This window comes from Callithrix jacchus, chromosome 10, assembly GCF_049354715.1.
Source record: "Callithrix jacchus isolate 240 chromosome 10, calJac240_pri, whole genome shotgun sequence".
In the NCBI taxonomy this organism is placed as follows: Eukaryota; Metazoa; Chordata; class Mammalia; order Primates; family Cebidae; genus Callithrix; species Callithrix jacchus.
In genome coordinates this window covers 47,224,190-47,242,972 of record NC_133511.1, presented here as the reverse complement: position 1 = coordinate 47,242,972, position 18,783 = coordinate 47,224,190, and the positions used below count along the sequence as shown (strand labels likewise).

The 18,783-nt window shown below is 46.7% G+C and overlaps 1 protein-coding gene across 11 annotated transcripts in view; it reads right to left on the bottom strand.

Moving 5' to 3' along the window:
* Window positions 1-12,168: 12,168 nt before the first annotated feature.
* Window positions 12,169-18,783, bottom strand: part of LOC118145665 (uncharacterized) — a 36,243-nt gene continuing 29,628 nt past the window's right edge. For 9 of the 11 annotated variants that reach the window (XM_078339962.1, XM_078339964.1, XM_078339965.1 and 6 more), the window contains 4 exons: window positions 17,292-17,353; window positions 16,772-16,857; window positions 15,088-15,161; window positions 12,169-13,383 (listed from right to left, as the gene is read on the bottom strand). In XM_078339962.1, coding sequence (XP_078196088.1) covers window positions 12,895-13,383; window positions 15,088-15,161; window positions 16,772-16,857; window positions 17,292-17,353 — 711 coding nt within the window. In that variant the 3' untranslated portion in view covers window positions 12,169-12,894. The remainder of the gene's footprint in view (window positions 13,384-15,087; window positions 15,162-16,771; window positions 16,858-17,291; window positions 17,354-18,783) is intronic. The other 2 variants (XM_078339969.1, XM_078339972.1) reach the window with 1 other exon arrangement.

The window sequence follows — 18,783 nt, the reverse complement described above, 5'->3', positions numbered from 1 at the left end:
CCCACCTCAGCTTCTTGAGTAGCTGGGACTACAGACACAAACCACCATGCCCCACTAATTTCTAATTTTTTCATAGTGACAGGGTCTCACTGTTTCCCAGGCTGGTCTCAAACTCCTGGGCTCAAGTATCTTCCCACTTCAGCCTCCCAAAGTGCTGGGATTACACGTTTGAACCACAGGGCCCGGCCTTTGTTTACTATTCAAAAGTTGGCAACTCTGTGACGTTAATTACATGTACACCATGTGCAAACATCAGCACTATCTTTCTAGTTCCAGAAATTTTTCATCATTGGAAATGGGAACCTTCCCAGTTTGGTTTTGAAATGTCTTTCAAAGAGATTGTTCCACCTGAGCATGTGGTTGGTCTTACTTGCCTTGGCTGCCTTCCCTCATCCTGACTTTATTTTTGAGACAAGGTCTAACTTTGTCACACAGGCTGGGGTGCAGTGGTGTCATCCCAGCTCACTGTAGCCTCCATCTTCTGTGCTCAAGAAATCCTCCCACCTCAGCCTCCCAAGGAGCTGGGACTACAGGCATGTGCCACCACACCCAGCTAATTTTTGTATTTTTTTGTAGAGAAAGGATCTTTCTATATTGCCCAGGCTGGTCTCGAACTCCTGGGCTCAAGCAATCCTCCCACCTCAGCCCTGCCAAGGAGCTGGTACTACAGGCACACCTCACTATGTTGCCCAGGCTGTTTGGGAACTCCTGGGCTCAAGCTATCCTTCCACCTCGGCCTCCCAAAGTGCCGGGATTACAGGCGTGAGCCACCCAATCCCTTCCTGACTCTAAAAAGCAGCTTGCTACTGGCCGTGGTGGCTCACACCTATAATCCCAGCACTTTGGGAGGCCAAGGTAGGCAGATCACAAGATCAGGAGCTCGAGACCATCCTGGCTAACAAGATGAAACCCCATCTTTACTAAGAATACAAAAGAAAAAAAAATAGATGGGCATGGTGGCACACACCTTGGGAGGCTGAGGCTGGAGAATCACTTGAACCTTGGAGGTGGAGGTTGCAGTGAGCTAAAACTGCACCACTGCACTCCAGCCTGGCAGCAGAGCAAGACTCCATCTCAAAAAAAAAATAATAATAATAAAAAAAGCTGCTTGCTGGCATGGAAGCTTCTCGGCCATTGTGCATGGAGGCATTTCCTGTGAGCATCTGTTTGCCCTGAAAAGAGACTTTGTGTGTAGTCTGAGTAATGCCCCAAGGATATCGGCTCCTAAATTTGTGGAACCTGTGAATTTTCCCTTATATGGGAAAGAAGTTGCAGAAGTGATTACAGGAAGGATCTTGAGATGGAAGGTCATCCTGGGTCTCCAGGTGAACCCTAAACATGATCCAGCTGTCCTTATAAGAATGAGATTTGGCCAGCACAGTGGCTCATGCCTGTAATCCCAGCACTTTGGAAGATGAGGCAGGAGGATGGCTTGAGGCCACGAGTTTGAGACCATTCTGGCCAACATGGTGAAACCCCATCTCTACTAATAATACAAAAATTAGTGGAGGCGTGGTGGTGGGTGCCTGTAATCCCAGCTACTCAGGAGGCTGAAGCAGGAGAATTACTTAAACCCAGGAGGTGGAAGTTGCAGTGAGTTGACATCTCACCACTGCACACCAGCCTGGGTGACAAAGAGACAGTATCTCAAAAAAAGAAAAAAAAAAGGCCGGGTGCGGTGGTTCACACCTGTAATCCCAACACTTTGGAAGGTTGTGACAAGCAGATCATACGGTTAGGAGTTCGAGACCAGCCTGGTCCACAGGGTGAAACTCCATCTCTACTAAAAATACAAAAATTTGTCAGGTGTGGTGGCACATGGCTGTAATCCCAGCTACTTGGGAGGCTGAGGCAGGAGAATTGCTTGAACCCAGGAGGTGGAGGTTGTGGTGAGCCAAGATCGTGCCATTGTACTTCAGCCTGGCAACAAGAGGAAACTACACCTCAAAAAAAAAATAAAAAAAACAAAAGTTGAGATTTGACAAATCTTGGGGAAAAGGCACGGGGAGATGGAGGCCAAGACTGGAGCCAAGTGGGCTCAAGCCAGGGGATTTCTGAAGCCCCAGAAGCTGGAGGAGGCAGGAGGAGTTTTCCACTGGAGCATATGGAGGGAGCATGGCCCTGCCCACACCTTGCTTTCTAACCTCCGGGACCACAGAGAATCATTGTCACTATTTTAAGCCACCAAATCTGTGTAACTTGTTACAGCAGCCACAAGCCACTCATACTGACAGCCAAAAGGGCTTGGACTCTAATGACAGAATCCGTCAATCCCACGATTTCAGTTGGTTTCTTGGGCCTAATACTACTAAGAGAGAAGAAACCACACCTGGATTTTGTCCTTCTCGCCATTGCTCTGTATCTGCCTGGGAAAAGCATTCACAAAAACCACACTTTGCTCTTGAACTTTGGGTGGTGAGACAATCACACTCTAAGGCAGAAAAGCTTTCTCTTTTCTCTCCCTCTCTTTCTCCCCTCTCCCTTCCCTCTCTCTCTCTCCATTCTCCCTCCCCACTTCTCTCCCTCCTTCCCTTCCCTTCCTTCCTTCCTTCCTTTCTTTCATTTTTTTGACAGAATTTCACTGTTGTTCAGGCTGGAGTGCGGTGTTATGATCTCGGCTCACTGCAAGCTCAAGCAATTCTCCCTCCTTAGCCTCCCGAGTAGCTGGGTTATTTGAGACAGTCTCAGTCTGTTGCCCAGGCTGGAGTGAAGTGGCCTGGTCTCAACTCATTGCAACCTCTGCCTTCCAGGTTAAAATGATTCTCATGCCTCAGCCTCCTGAGTAGCTGGGATTACAGGCAGGCACCACCATGTCCAGTTGATTTTTGTATTTTTAGCAGAGACGGGATTTCACCATGTTGGCCAGGCTGGTCTCAGGCCCACCACCACACCCAGCTATTTTTTTGTATTTTTAGTAGAGATGGGGTTTTGCTATGTTGCCCAGGGTGGTCTCAAACTCTTGAGCTCAGGCAATCTGTCCTTCTCTGCTTCCAAAAGTGCCAGGATTACAGGTGTGATCACCTTGCCTAGCCCTTAAATTATTTCTTTTTGAGACGGGTCTTGCTCTGTCAGGCTGGAGTGCAGTGATGCCATCGTGGGTCACTGCAGCCTTGACCACCTGGGCTCAAGCAATCCTCCCGGCTCAGCCTCCCAGGTAGGTGGGACCATAGGTGTGAGCCACTACACATAGTTAATTTTTAATCTTTTTTTGGAAAAGATTTGGGTCTTACTATATTGGCCAGGCTGGCCTCCAACTCCTGGGCTCAAGTGATCCTCCCATCTCAGCCTCTCAAAGTGCTGGGATTATAGGCATAAGCCACCATGCCTGGCCTTTTTGAAATTTACTTTAAATTTTTAATTATTTTTTGAAACAGTGTCACTCTGTTGCTCAGGCTGGAGTGCAGTGGTGCAATCTCCGTTCACTGTAACCTCTGCCCCCTGGGTTCAAGCGATTATCCTGCCTCAGCCCCCTAAGTAGCTGAAATTTACAGGCACCCACAGCCACACTTAGCTAATTTTTATATTTTTAGTAGAGACAGGGTTTCGCCATGTTGGCCAGGCTGCTCTCCAACTCGTGACCTCAAGCGGTCTCCTTGCCCCAGCCTCCCAAAGTGCTAGGATTACAGGTGTGAGTCACTGTGCCCGGCCTGATGCAATGTCTGCTTGAAAAACAAAAAGGAAATATCTAGGCACCTTTTTGTTCTTTTTAAAACTGGGTGTTTTGTTGTTGTTTACTCGAAGGAATTCTTCATATATTTTGGACATTAGCCCCTTATCAGATATATTATTTGCAAATATTTTGTCCCAATCTGTTGGCTGTTGATTGTATTTATTTGTTTTAGAGTAGGTCTCACTCTGTTGCTTAGGCTGGAGTGGAGTGATGCCATCATGGCTCGCTGCAGCCTCAACCTCCCCGGTTTAAGGGATCCTCCCACGTCAGCCTCCCAAATAGCTGGGACTACAAGCAGGTGCCACCATGCCTAGCTAATTTTTGTGTAGTTTTTGTAGAGATGAGGTTTTGCTATGTTGCCTGGCCTGCTCTCAAACACCTATCCTGAAACAGTCCCCCTGCCTCTGCCTCCCAAATGGCTGGGATTACAGATGTGAGCCTCCAGGCCAGGCCTTAAAAGGACATTTTTGAGATCATCATGGACAATGGGTGACAGACTGGTTATTGATAACAGGAAATTATCGATGATAATAACATATAGCAAGGTGATAACAAGACATTATTGTTAATTTGGTTGGGTGGATCTTTCTTGGGAAATCAGGCTTCAATGATTAGAGAACATTCCCAAGTGTCTACAGGCAAAGTCATATGATGTGTTGGATTTGTGTGAAATCCCCGTGCAAAGCTGGAGAGAGGAGGTAAGAGCAGAGGGAGGGCAGAATGTTAGTTGCTGTTGCGGGAGTGGTGGCACTGAGAGAGACCTCGTCCTGGCCTCTGCACTTCAAGCTGTGTTTGAAATTTTCCACCATATGTAATCTTTTAATTTGCAGTTTCTTTTCTTCTTTTCTTTCTCTTTCTTTCTTTCTTTCTCTTTTTCACTCTTTCTTTTCTCTTTCTTTCTTCTTTCTTTCAAGGGAGTCTCACTCTTTTGTCTAGGTTGGAGTGCAATGGTGCCATCTGGGCTCACTGCAACCTCCACCCCCCAGGTTCAAGCGATTCTCGTGCCTCAACCTCCCCAGTAGCTGGGATTACAGGCATGGGCCACCACACCCAGTTAATTTTTGGATTTTTAGTAGAGATGGGGTTTCACCATATTCGCCAGGCTGGTCTCAAACTCCTGAGCTCAGGTGATCCCCCCACCTCAGCCACCCAAAGTGCTGGGATTATAGGTGTGAGCCACTGTGCCCAGTCTCAATTTGCAGTGTTTGTAAATTACTTGTATAATAGAAAAGCAGAGAAATAAATTTCCTTCCCATTTAGATGCACTGCATGTTTGTTTTAAGGTAGAGTATTTAGACTAGATTTGAGAAGCTTTGTGGTGAATAAGGTAAGAACGACTTTTTGTTTTTTTTGGCATCAAGTCTTTCTGCCTACCTCTGAGCCTGCTTTAGAAAATTTAAAACATCAAAATAGTAATGAAAACATATGTAGACTGAAACAGGAGGAAATGCTGTGGATCACAGAACTCCAAGTATTTTTTTTTTAAAGGTGCTACCCCATGAAAAGTACTCTCAATGCCTTTTTTTTTTCTTTGAGACAAGAGTCTCACTCTGTCACCCAGGCTGAATGGAGTGCAGTGGCATGATCTTGGCTCACTGCAACCTTCACCTCTCAGAATCAAGTGATTCTCCTGCCTCAGCCTCCCAAGTAGCTGGGATTACAGGGGCACATTACCTCAGCTAATATTTGTATTTTTAGCAGAGACAGAATTTCACCATGTTGACCAAGCTGGTCTTGAACTCCTGACCTCAGGTGTTCTGCCCGCCTCCGCCTTTCAAAGTGTTGGGATTACAGGCATGAGCCACCATGCCCAGCCCTACTCAATACTTTTGAAATCTTTAGAGCAACTTGAAGGCTTTTCAATACATAGAACAAATATTTTTAAAAAACAAAAAGAAATTGACTCAATGTTATTTCTTTTCAGTTTGAAAATGTAAAGCACAAAATAAGACAAACATTGCAAGTTAAAACAAAAAAGAAAGAAAATTTTCCATGGTAAATGTTTAAGAGAGGCAGACATTAAGAACATCTGCCCTTGGTGGCCAGACCAGAGGCCTCTCTCCCTTTAGCCTGTGCAGCCACAGGGTTGCTTCTCACCACTCAGGGGCTCTGTCCTTTTGAAGGTTTTAATCTGTGCTGAATTTTTTTATGGTTTTTTTTTCATTTCTCTTGTTTCTTTTTATTGTATTTTGGGGGGGATGTTTCCTTTTTATTTTTTTATTTTTTGTGACCTCAGCTGTGACTTAGAAAGGGTATTCATTTTCTTATTTCCCTCCCTCCCTCCTTCCCTTTCCTTCCCTTCTTTCCTTTGTTCCTTCCTTCCTTTTTTCTTTTCTTGCTCTTTCCTGCCTTCCTTTCTTTTCCTTCCCTTTTCTCTCCCTCCCTTCCTTTCTTTGTTCTGGTCTTTCTTCCTTTTTCTCTTTCTTTCTCTCTCTCTTTCTTTTTTCTTCCTTCTTTTTTTCTCTCTTTCTGTCTTTCTGTCAGCCACCCAAGTAGCTTGGATTACAGGTACCCGAAACCACACCTGGCTAGTTTTTCTGTTTTTAGTAGAGATGGGGTTTCGCCATGCTGGCCAGCTGTTCTTGAATTCCTGACCTTAGGTGATCCACCAGCTTGACCTTCCAAAAGTGCTGGGATTACAGACATGAGCCACCATGCCCAGCCAGGTCTCACCTCTTAATGCCACCACAATGGCAAATTGCAACATGAATTTTGGAGGAGGCATTCAAACCACAGCACGTACCTTGCTTTCTTCTTCCTGAATCTCTTGGGATGTCTTCCCAAAGTGTTTCATTTCTTCATGGAGGGGGTAAAAGCAAACAGTTGTGCTTTATCATCAAACATCAGAATTCAGAATGATTTCTTTCCTGTCAAGAGGGTTACTGCTTACTGAAACCTGAACTGATTTCACAGAACTCAGACTAACTCAAAACTAACCAAGGATTTAATTTGTTCAACTTTTCCTTTATCCTCCCTTCCATCAATGCTTGACACACCCACTCTTGAAACAGTCTTTCCTAACCCACTTGAGAGGCCCAACTGAGCATAGGAGGAGCCAGAGAGTGTTTATATTTGACCCCAACACCTCCAAAGGTGCAATCTCGGCTCACTGCAACCTCCACCTCCCCAGGTGAAGCGATTCTCCTGTCTCAGTCTCCTGAGTAGCTGGGATTACAGGTGTGTGCCACGACACCCAGCCAATTTTTTGTATTTTTAATAGAGACATGGTTTCACCATGTTGGTCACGCTGGTCTCGAACTCCTGATATTGTGATCAACCTGCATTGGCCTCCAAAAGTGTTGGATTACAGGCATGAGCCACCTCACCTGGCCCTCTATTAATCTAAACATTTTCAATAAATAAAAGAAAACATTTGCTAGGTATATAGTAGCTAACACAAAGGTATCTGAGCATAAAATTAAGTAACAGCAGATTGAATCCAGAAATATATTTAAAAACAAAAAATGAAGCAGCAAAGTGGCCAGATCCCCCTGGTGGGGGTACCCTCCTCATCAACAAGATCCAGGAGGAGTACCCAGACAGGACCACGAACATATTCACTGTGGTGCCCTCACCCAAGGTGTCAGACATGGTGGTGGGGCCCTATAATGCCACCCTCTCCATCCACCAGCTCATAGAAAATGCAGACGAGACCTGCTGCATCGATAATGAAGCTCTCTGTGACATCCGCTTCAGAACCCTAAAGCTGCTATGCCCACCACGGTGACCTGAACCATCCGGTGTCTGCCACTGTGAGCGGGGTCACTACCTACCTGTATTTCCCAGGCCAGCTCAATTCTGACCTGCAGAAGCTGGCCGTGAATATGGTCCCGTTACCACACTGGCACATTTTCATGCCCAGCTTTGCCCCGCTGACCAGCCAGGTAAACTAGCAGTCCCAGCCCCTGAGAGTGCTTGAGTTCACCCAGAAGTTGGATGCCAAAAACATGATGAGAGCCTGCGACCCCCTCCATGGCCACTACCTGATGGTGGACACCGTGTTCAGAGGCTGCATGTCCATGAAGGACGTGGATGCAAATGCTTAATGTCCAAAACTAGAACAGCAGCTACTTTGTTGAGTGGATCCCCAACAATGAGAAAATGGCTGTCTGTGACTTCCCACCCCAAGGGCTAAAAATGTCTTCCACCTTCATTGGCAACAGCAGGACCATCCAGGAGCTGTGCTAGTGCATCTTGCAGCAGTTCACAGCCATGTTTCTGCACAAGACCTTCCTGCACTGCTACATGGATAAGGGGCCTGTACGAGATGAAGTTCACCAAGGCCAAGAGCAACATGAATGACCTGGTGTTCAAATACCAACAATACTAGGACGCCACGAATGAGAAGGAGGGCGAGTTCGAGGAGGAGGTGGCCTAGACCCTCCAGTCACTGGGGAAAGCAGGGAAGCAGTGTGAACTCTTTATTCACTCCCAGTCTGCCTTCTGGCCTGTGCCTGTGTGTGTACACTTGCTGTTTTCCCTGTTCACATCCCATGCTATACAGACAACATTAAAGCATTTTCATAGTAAAAACAAATTTCTTTAGGTTTATTTCCATGTGATCTTTTTGGCCCAATATACATTTTGTCTTCTATAAAATACCTGTACACCTACTGAATACTTCTGTGTGTGGCTGCATATGTCATGAATAATTATCTAGAGATCACAGATATAGCTCTCAGAGTTTTGACTGTGTATGCATTCCTATAATCTCATCTTGTAAGAATCTGAGGGTATCCCTTATCTTTTGAAATGGTGATTGGAAATCCTGGGTTCTGAGCTGTTACACCCTAAGCTTGGTAAACATCAATGAACATCTTATGCTGATCTTCTGAGTTGGAATATTTTCATGTAACCAATGGGAGGGAGGAGGTTCTCCCTTTTAGCAGCTATTTTGCAAGATGCTTTCCTTATGGGCTTGGTTTCCTTGTCCTCACCATGACCTCATAACCACATCAGTCCCAGCTCATTTCTGAGAAAGCTGGGCCTCTGAGCCCCACTGAGAATTTGTGTCTGGGCTCAGGCAGCAGGGACACAGCAAAGGGGGAGGATTTGCAGGCCATGGTGGGGAGATGCAAAGCTGGGAGTTGCAGGGAAGAGAGAGGTTGCTGGGAATAGGATGATGCCAGAACAGCTCAGGATTGACCTTGAGTTTCCCACCAGAGTTGACCTGATTCTGAAGACCAAGGCCACAGCTCCAATAAACCAGATCCATCCTCACTGTTAGTCTCCTGGGGCCATAGAGACAGTGTCCCCTGACAGAACAAAGTTAAATTTTCCAGAGCTCTAGGCATTCATTCACCCTGATCCAGAACATTCACAGGTCTAGGGAAAGACTCATCACTCCTACAGATAATGGACTGAGGTCATAATTCCCTGTGCACACCCGGCCCTCTGAGCTCTTCCACGGTGGCTCTGTGGGACCTCATGCAGCCTCCATGCTCCTGCTCACATTGCTTGCCCAGCCAGGAGCCTTGCAGCTCAACCTGAGTTTTACACAAACCCCCAAGTGACACCAACCCACTCCATCCTTCTCTTCCACAACCTCCTATTCCCAGGAGATTCGGTCTCTTTCTTTTGCACCGAGTCCCTTCACTTGTGCTTCCACGGTGGGTGGTCAAAAACTCTGTGCCCTTTGGTGTGGATCTCTCTGCTGGAGGACACAGGACACCCTGCAAGTCAGGGATGGGTGTCATCCTTCACAGAGATGGCCAAACAGCCAAGGTTCTACACACACCTGCAAAACAGCTATTTCAGCTTCTATACATAATCTCTGGCTGGGCTAGTGGCTCACACCTGTAATCGCAGCACTTTGGAAGGCCCAAGTTGGCAGATGACATGAGTCTGGGAGTTTTAGACCAGCCTGGGCAACATGGTGAAACATGGTCTCTACAAAAAGTTAAAAAGAGGGGTGGGGTGGGAGGCAGGCATGGTGGCTCACACTTTCACACTTGTAATTCCAGAACTTTAGGAGGCTGGGGTGGGTGGATCATCTGAGGTCAGTTCAAGTCCAGCCTGGCCAATGTAGTGAAACCCTGTCTCTACTAAAAATACCAAAATTAGCCAGGTGTGGTATTATACACCTGCAGTCTCAGCTACTCAGGAAGCTGAGGCAGAAGAATCACTTGAACCCAAGAGGAAGAGGTTGCAGCAAGCTAAGATCTGAGATCACACCACTGCACTCAAGCCTGGGTGACAAAGCGAGACTCCATCTCAAAACAAAAAAGAAAGGCTGGGCAGTGTGGCTCATGTGTGTAATCCCAGCGCTTTCGGAGGCCAAGGCGGGCAGATCATGAGATCAATAGATCAAGATTGTCCTGGACAACATGACGAAACTGTGTCTCTACTAAAAACACAAAAAATTAGTTGGGCATGGTGACATGGGCCGGTAGTCCCAGCTACTTGGGAGGCTGAAGCAGTAGAATCACTTGAACCTAAGAGTCAGAGGTTGCAGTCAGCCGAGATGACAACACTGCATTACAGCCTGGCAACAGAGTGAGACTTCGTCTCAAAAAACATAAAGATAAAAATAAAAAATAGTCGAATGTGGTGATGCGTGACTTAGTCCCAGCCACTCCTCTGGAGGCTAAGATGGGAGGATCATCTGAAGCCTGGAGATGGAGGTTGCACTGAGCCAGGATTGCACCACTGCACTCCAGCCTGGGCAATGCAGTGAGGCTCTGTCCCCACAAAAAATAAAAAATCTGTCTTTATCTACAAGAGATATCTGCTGCCAAACTCATGATGAGGAAATAATGCAACCGACTGAGTACTCTCAGAAACTTGAGAAAAGTGACCAGGATCTCAGCCAGTGTTACCCTTGTACTGCAAAACCCTGCAGTACCATCTGCGACATTTCTTTCTATTCACTCAAAAAAAGAAGAGATGATGTTTTTTTTTTACAAATTACTTTATACCATTCAAATCAACACATCAAGCAGTGCATTTAGAGGTGTTGGTGGAGGTGTCAGAGACCACGTGTCTAGAGGAGAGGGTGAAGTCTGAGGCCAAGTCAGGTGAAGGCTGAGTGTCAGCTGAGACAGCAGGTCAGCCAAGTGAAGGAGGTGGCTGAAGTACTAGAGAAGACCTAGAAGAAGGAGGTGGCTGAGGGCTGAGAGGTCATGAGGAGATTCTTTAGGTACAAGAGGAGACTCATTTAAAGGTGATAGCTAAGGGAGGCCACCAAGGTAAAGAAGGTGGCCGAGATGCCAGTGGCCACTAAGTGGACAAGTAGGCTGAGAACCCAGATGTCACACTGCTAAAGGAAGAAGGTAACGTCCAAAAGGAAATACAGCTGGATGAGGTGGATGGGGTCCCCCAGGAAAGACAGGGCAATGAGGTGGATGGGGTCCCCAAGGAAAGGCAGATGGATGAGGCGGATGGGGTCCCCCAGGACAAACAGAAGGATGAGGTGGATGGGGACCCCAGGAAAGACATATGGATAAGGTGGATGGGGTCCCCCAGGACACAGAGGGCAATGAGGTAAATGGGGTCCCCCAGGAAAGACATATGGGTGAGGTGGATGGGGTCCCCTAGGACACAAGGGCAATGAGGTGGATGGGGTCTCCCAGGACACACAGGGAGATTAGGTGGATGGGGTCTCCCAGGACACACAGGGAGATTAGGTGGATGGGGTCTCCCAGGACACACAGAGGAATGAGGTGGATGGGATCCTCCAGGACACACAGAGGGATGAGGTGGATGGGATCCCCCAGGACACACAGGGTGATAAGGTAGATGGGGTCCCCCTGCACACACAGGGCGATGAGGTGGATGGGGTCCCCCAGGACACACAGGGCAATGAGGTGGATGGGGTCCCCAGGACAGATAGGATCAGGTGGCTGAGGTTCAGCAGGATAGACAGGTGGACGAGGTGGATAAAGTCCCATAGGAGATGCAGCTGGAGGAGATGGTGGATATCCCACAAAACAAATAGCTGGAAGATATGAAGGCAGTCCCAGAAGACACTCAGTTGCTGGAAGTGTCTGTGGTTTCAGAAGATCACAAACTGGAGAGATGATGGAGGTACCAGAGAGCACTTGACTGGAGGAGGTGACTGTGGTCTCATAGAATCTTCAGCTTGAGACGGTGGTAGAGGTAACAGTACACTCGGGTGGAGGTGTGTGTGGGCTCAGAGAATCTTCAGCTGGAGATGGTGGTAGAGGTAACAGATTACACTCAGGTGGAGGTGTGTGCGGTCCCAGAAAATCCTCAACTTGAGACGGTGGTAGAGGTAACAGATTACACTCGGGTGGAGGTGTGTGTGGTCCCAGAAAATCTTCAGCTTGAGATGGTGGTAGAGGTAATAGGTTACACTTGGGGGGAGGTGTGTGTGGGCTCAGAAAATCTTCAGCTTGAGATGGTGGTAGAGGTAATAGATTACACTCAGGTGGCAGTGTGTGTGGTCTCCAAGTCTTCAGCTTGAGATGGTGGTAGATGTAACAGAGTACACTAGGGTGGTGGTGTGTGTGGTCTCAGAAAATCTTCAGCTTGAGATGGTGGTAGAGTTATCAGAGAACACTCAAGTGGAGGCGTGTGAGGTCTTAGAACATCTTCAGCTGGCAACAGTGGTAGAGATACCAGACACTCAGAATGAGGTGAGTTGGGTCTTAGAAAATCTTCAGCTGAAGACGGAGGTAGAGGTAGAGGTACTACTCAGGTAGAGGTGTCTGTGGTCTCCAAAGATTATCATGTGGAGCAGGTGGTAGAGGTGCTAGAAGACACTCATGTGTAGGTGTCTGTGGTCTCAAAAACTCATCATCTGTAGATGGCAGTAGAGGGGTCAGAAGACACTCAGGTGGAGTTGTGTATGGACTCAGAAAATCATTGGCTAAGGGCGGTAGAGGTAACAGAAGACACTCCTCTGTAGGTGTCCGTGGTCTTGAAAACTCATCATCTGTAGCTGGCAGTAGAGGTGTCAGAAGACACTCGGGTGGAGTTGTGTATGGATTCAGAAAATCATTGGCTAAGGGCAGTAGAGGTAACAGAAGACATTCCTCTGTAGGTGTCTGTGGTCTCAAAAACTCCATTTGTAGATGGCGGTAGAGGTGTCAGAAGACACTCAGGTGGAGTTGTGTATGGATTCAGAAAATCATTGGCTAAGGGCAGTAGAGGTAACAGAAGACATTCCTCTGTAGGTGTCTGTGGTCTCAAAAACTCCATTTGTAGATGGCAGTAGAGGTGTCAGAAGACACTCAGGTGGAGTTGTGTATGGATTCAGAAAATCATTGGCTAAGGGCAGTAGAGGTTAACAGAAGACACTCCTCTGTAGGTGTCTGTGGTCTCGAAAACTCATCATGTGTAGATGGCGGTAGAGGGGTCAGAAGACACTCGGGTGGAGTTGTGTATGGACTCAGAAAATCATTGGCTAAGGGTAGTAGAGGTAACAGAAGACACTCCTCTGTAGGTGTCTGTGGTCTCGAAAACTCATCATGTGTAGATGGCGGTAGAGGGGTCAGAAGACACTCGGGTGGAGTTGTGTATGGACTCAGAAAATCATTGGCTGAGGGTGGTAGAGGTAACAGAAGATGCTCCTGTGTAGTTATCTGTGGACCCCAAAAATAATCCACTGATGGAAATGGTTGAGCTCCCAGGTGACATCCAGATGGAGGAGGTGGCTGGCAAGCCATCAGTGGCCTTGAAGGTTCAGCCATGAGGTAGGGCGAGCAGGGCAATGCTGAGTAATGATGACGCTGTGCTGCAGCCATGTTAACCTGCAGGCAAAAGGAGGAAGTGTTTTGAAATGTATTAATTTGATGGACAGAACCACCATCAACAACACAGGCTGAACCTTATGTTGCTGCTGATAGTTTTTTGCATCTTTCCATCCTCCAGGTTTCAAAATAGCACATCAGTTTGAAGTCACCCTTCCACTAAGTACCACTGACAGCTGGGTAGTGAAGAAAAGTCACTGGGACAAACTGTTTTCTCCACATGCCACTGTGTCTGGCTGCAAATGTAGGCAGGCTGGGGACCTGCCCCAGGGGAGACAAAGTCATAGTGCAGTAAGGAAGAAGTACGTTTCCAACACGGGAGTGTCTCTATCTTCATTCCTCCCTCACTGCCATCACCAGACCATGCTCCTTGCATCAGATAAACAGCGAGTAAGAGAGACATGAAAAGCCCATTGTCCACACGTGTTGCAGCTTCTTTTTGGAGAATGTTCTCCAGGGCTTTTTCATTCTGTCTCTGATTCTCAGAACTCTGCAAGTCAGTGTGACCACCTGCTCCAAATCTAAAAAACCAGAGGCTCCCCGAGGAAGGAGAGCAGGTGCCCAGGGTCACACGGCTTGCAGGAAGCACAGTGGGAGTTGATTCCAGCTCTGCCTGCAGGACCCTCTCATTTCCCCTCCGCTTCCCTTCTTGACAAAGGGTCTTGTTCACTCTGGGGGTGCCCCCCATGAGCACAAATGGCTCTGGGGAACTATGGATTCCTAAAGACATTCAGGGGAACTGGGAGGAGGTTTTCTGACAGAACAATCAGACATGCAGAAGTCAGTCAGGCACAGCTAGAATATCTCCTTGAATTCCCAGGCTATACAAATTTTAAGTGCATTATGACATAAATAATACTTTTGTACATGGAAAAATGACGTATGAATTCTGAAAAAAGCAAGTTTTAGAAATGTGTTTAATTTCAAGTGTACAGTTCCCATCATGTGTAATCATAAGCCTCAGCAGCTGTTTTAAGTACAGAGGCCACCCGAGAACCAGCATAGCTGAGCATCATTTAAGGCCTTCGTTGGGAATTGTCGCTGTGGGTAATAGGTTATTATTACAAGTACAGAAACTCTGACACTTAGAATATTAGATCAGAGCGCCACTGAAGGGGGGCAAAGGCGGGTTTTTGCACAACACAGTTAACAGGAATGGGACTGTGATGAAATATGGAATTGATTTTTGTTGAAGAGCATTCAGAATTGCACAAAGCACCTATTAATGTTGGATTAATGAGTTTTCACTTTCATCACTTCTGGAAATACAGCAGATATTTCAAATGTTAATCACCTACCTTATAGAGGAAAACAAACAAAATCACAGCAAAATAAAACCCCACATATTTCTGAAATAGACCCCACAACACCTTGAGTAAAAGAGATCAGTCAGAGTTCACTGGGCCATGAGACCTATAGAGGTGGAGGTCGGTGGCATTCCTCATGTTATTTCTGGAAACAGAACAGTAAAATCCCTTTGGCCCTCAGTCCCTAAGCATGTATGGCTTCTGGAGGTGCCACCTAAGATGACTTGTTGGGAATGGAGAAGCCAGAAAGCTTATGGGGAAGATGTTGCTTCTGAAAAGTCCAGACAGAAAACGTATCACAGAGTGCACAGAGCAGAGGCCAGGCCAGGAGAGGGTGATGGAGGAAAAGACTACAGTGTCCTGACACAGGCAGAGTGAAAATGACCCCAGCATTTACCTTTGTCATCTCCGTGTTTTCAGTTGGGATGCAGCTGCTGTTCCTCACGGGAACCGAATGAGGTCCTGAATCTGCTAAGGGCCAGAGAAGGGAATGGGGCTAAATCTGGCTTGCATGTTCTGTGCCGAATAAGAAACCCTCCACACCCTCTGCTGTCATCTCACTCTCTCTGCCACACTCACGTCCCTTACCAGAGGCACAGGGTTTATTGGCCAGATGCCTCAGAGGACCCTGGAGCCCTCTGGGCCTCAGCCCTGAGGAAGACACTGCAGATCCCTGGTCCAGGGGTTTTCTTAACCCTCAACAGGCTGTGGACAGGTCAGGCTCTAACCAGCTGAAATGAGCTTGAAATCAGGGCTTCCCAGTACACATCAAAGGAAATCACCCATCATGTGATCACAGACTCCAAATTAAAATAGAAACAGCCACAGATGGGAAGAACATCTATAGGTACAGGACAGAAGCAGCACTGCTCCTTTTCTTCAAGCTATAGGGGCATTTAAAATTCTGTGGATTCGTAGTGAATCTATCCTCCATATCTCACCAGGCATTGTCAATATTTATGAACAGAAATGAACATAAAGAGACTAACACTCATGAGAAAAGGTCAGAGTTACAGAAATTAAATGGAGGCTGGGTGCCGTGGCTCACACTCGTAATCCCAGCCCTTTGGAAGGCCAAGGCGGGCAGAGTTAGAGGCAAGCCTGGCCAACATGGTGAAACTCTGTCTCTACTAAAAATACTAAATGAAAAAATTTGCCAGGCATGGTGGCAGGCACATGTAGTCCCAGCTACTTGGGAGGCTGAGGCAGGAGAATTGCTTAAACCTAGAAGGCGGTGGTTGCAGTGAGCAAAAATCGCACCACTGTACTCCAGCCTGGGTGACAGAGCAAGGTTTTCAAGAAGGAAGGATGGAAGAAAGGAAGGATGGAAGAAAGGAAGGAAGAAGGGAGGGAGGGAGGGAGGGAGGGAGGGAGGGAGGGAAGAAGGAAGGAAGGAAGGAAGGAAGGAAGGAAGGAAGGAAGGAAGGAAGGAAGGAAGGAAGGAAATCAACTGAAAAGTTTTAGGTTAACCCTTCAAATGTTAGAGAAGTAAGATTACAAAGATATTTAGCTTACTAAAGAAGTTATATAATTCACAATAAACCATTTAAACAAGCAAAAATAATGAAGGAAGCTCCAAAAAGTGCAAATAAATGATTCTTTTCTTAAAGCAGACTTCATGATACTGCCTTATTGATCCATGAAGACACTGCCCAAAAATCTCTGCTCTCATCAGCACTTATAGCTCCCATTCTAAAATGCTTTTGTTGTGACTTTTCTCAAATGAAAAAAAAATAAAGCTTTCACACTGACTCAAGGTGGGAAGGGGAGCTGGCCCATTTGCCTTGCAGGCTTATCCTCACAGTTAAAAGTAGCTAAGATGTCAGGGTGGGGCAAAGTCCAGAGTCAGTGGAGGGGCCTGCACCATTCACAGGGGACCAGCCAAGAGCCATTCAGCTAAAGCACCTGAGAAAAATGGGGCCCTGCCACCCAACGGGGTAACTGTTCTCTTCATAAGTGCTTGGAACTGTTTCCAGGAAATATGACAATTACCCCACCTGAGCCCTCACCCCAAAAAGGAGAAGCAGGGTGTGTGGATTGTGCAGCAGAAATTAAGCAGCTGCCTTCATGGGAGCTCCTACCTCTCCAAAAAGTGTTCTTTAGGCACAGGCGTTTCTGGGCTGGCTCCTCACTCATGTGTCTCTCTGGCACTCCCTGCTTTCTCCTCCTTTCCCATATAGAAAACAGAGAAAGAATTGATTTGAAGAAGAATTAAAACACCACGTTCTTTACTAGACACTCAAAGCTTCATCTTAAAACAAAAACATCCTTAAGAGTGACCATCACAACTGGGCACGGTGGCTCACTCCTGCAATCCCAGCACTTTTGGAGGCTGAGGTGGGCAAATCGCCTGAGGTTGGGAGTTCAAGACCAGCCTGACCAACATGTAGAAACTCTGTCTCTACTAAAATTACAAAACTAGTCAGGTATAGGGGTGCATGCTTGTAATCCCAGCTACTGGGGAGCCTGATGCAGAGAATTGCTTGAACTCGGGAATTGGAGGTTGCAGTGAGCTGAGACTGTACCACTGCACTCCAGTCTGAGACAAAGAGTGAGGGGAAAAAAAAGAAAAAAGAAAAAAAATCCATTACAATGACCTACCTGTGCTGCTTGTAGGCAGACTTCCTCTTGGCTGTCTCCCTCTCCAAGGCTCGAGCACAGAGCTAAGGGGAGAAAAATACATCCACGTCCTGACCTGGCAGACTATGCCCAAAACCAAGGAAAACAAACAAACAAAACTTACCCAGTTGTCAAACTTACCCTTTCTTGCAGAGGGACAATCTGAAAAAGCCACCACGCCCAGTCTGAAAGAACATCTTTCAAATTCTTTGTAGAATTTGTTTTTCTTATCTTAACTCCCAGAAGTTTGTATTACCTGGGAGTTAAAAATCAGAACTGACACATTAAAAAACAAACCCTCCCCAGGCATGGTGGCTCATGCTTGTAATCCCAGCACTTTGAGAGGCCAAGGTGAGTGGATCACTTGAGATTGGAAGTTTCAGACCAGCCTGGCAAACACAGTGAGACTGCATCTCTACTAAAAATACAAAAATTAGCTGGGTGTAGTGGCAACCACCTAGAGTTCCAGCTGCTCAGTGGGCTGAGGCAGGAGAATCACTTAAAGCCAGGAGGTAGAGTTGCAGTGAGCCAAAATCACACCATTATACTCCAGTCTGGGTGACAGAGCCAGATTCTGTCAAAAAAAAAAAAAAAGAAAAAGAAAACTTCCCCCAATTTATATTGACAACTCTCTGTTCAGGACTAAGTGGGGTAGAGACTGTTAAATGCGGCAGGGCATGGTGGCTCACACGAGTAATCCCAGCACTTTTGGAAGCTGAGGCAGGTGGAGCACCTGAGTTCACAGTTCAAGACCTGCCTGGCAAAAATGGTGAAATCCCATCTCTACCAAAAATATAAAAATTAGCCAGGAATGGTGGTGCACGCCTGTAATTCCAGCAACATGGGAGGCTGGGGCAGGAAACTCATTGGAACCTGGAAAACAGAGGTTGCAGTGAGCTGAGATTACGCCACTGCACTCCAGCCTTGGCCAGAGAGTAAGACTGTTTCAAGAAAAAAAGGAGAGACTGTTAAATGTGCCTAGATATCTTCATAACTCATCTATTTTCTGTTTTCTATGTATATTGAAAGGCAGTCCCGAAGGGTGAGTAATTATCTAGATTGTAAAAATAAAACATACTTCCTCTTCCCTTGAATATAAAAGAGCATGGTGGGGTTAGTACTTTTTTCTTGGATCATTGTTCAGAAGGAGGATTAGCCCCCAGACAACCACGTTTTGACAGTCATGAAAGACAAGAGAAAATGTAGAGCTCAATTTACCCAGTGGATAAAAAGGCTCAATGATGGCACAACTTGGCAGCCAAATTCCTATTAAGTACAGACTTTGGACATACTGATCCCTCTCCACCTGCAACCGGGAACATGCACTTTGATGATGTCATTCAAAATTACCCTGCCCAGACACACTTTTCATTGATTCTCTGAAGGGCAGTTCCAACAGATTCTCTGGGGCTTTCTCTGCATCATGAGATGCAGGGCAGCTCTGCCCTTCACCTTCCTGCAGTTTGTCGCCTCG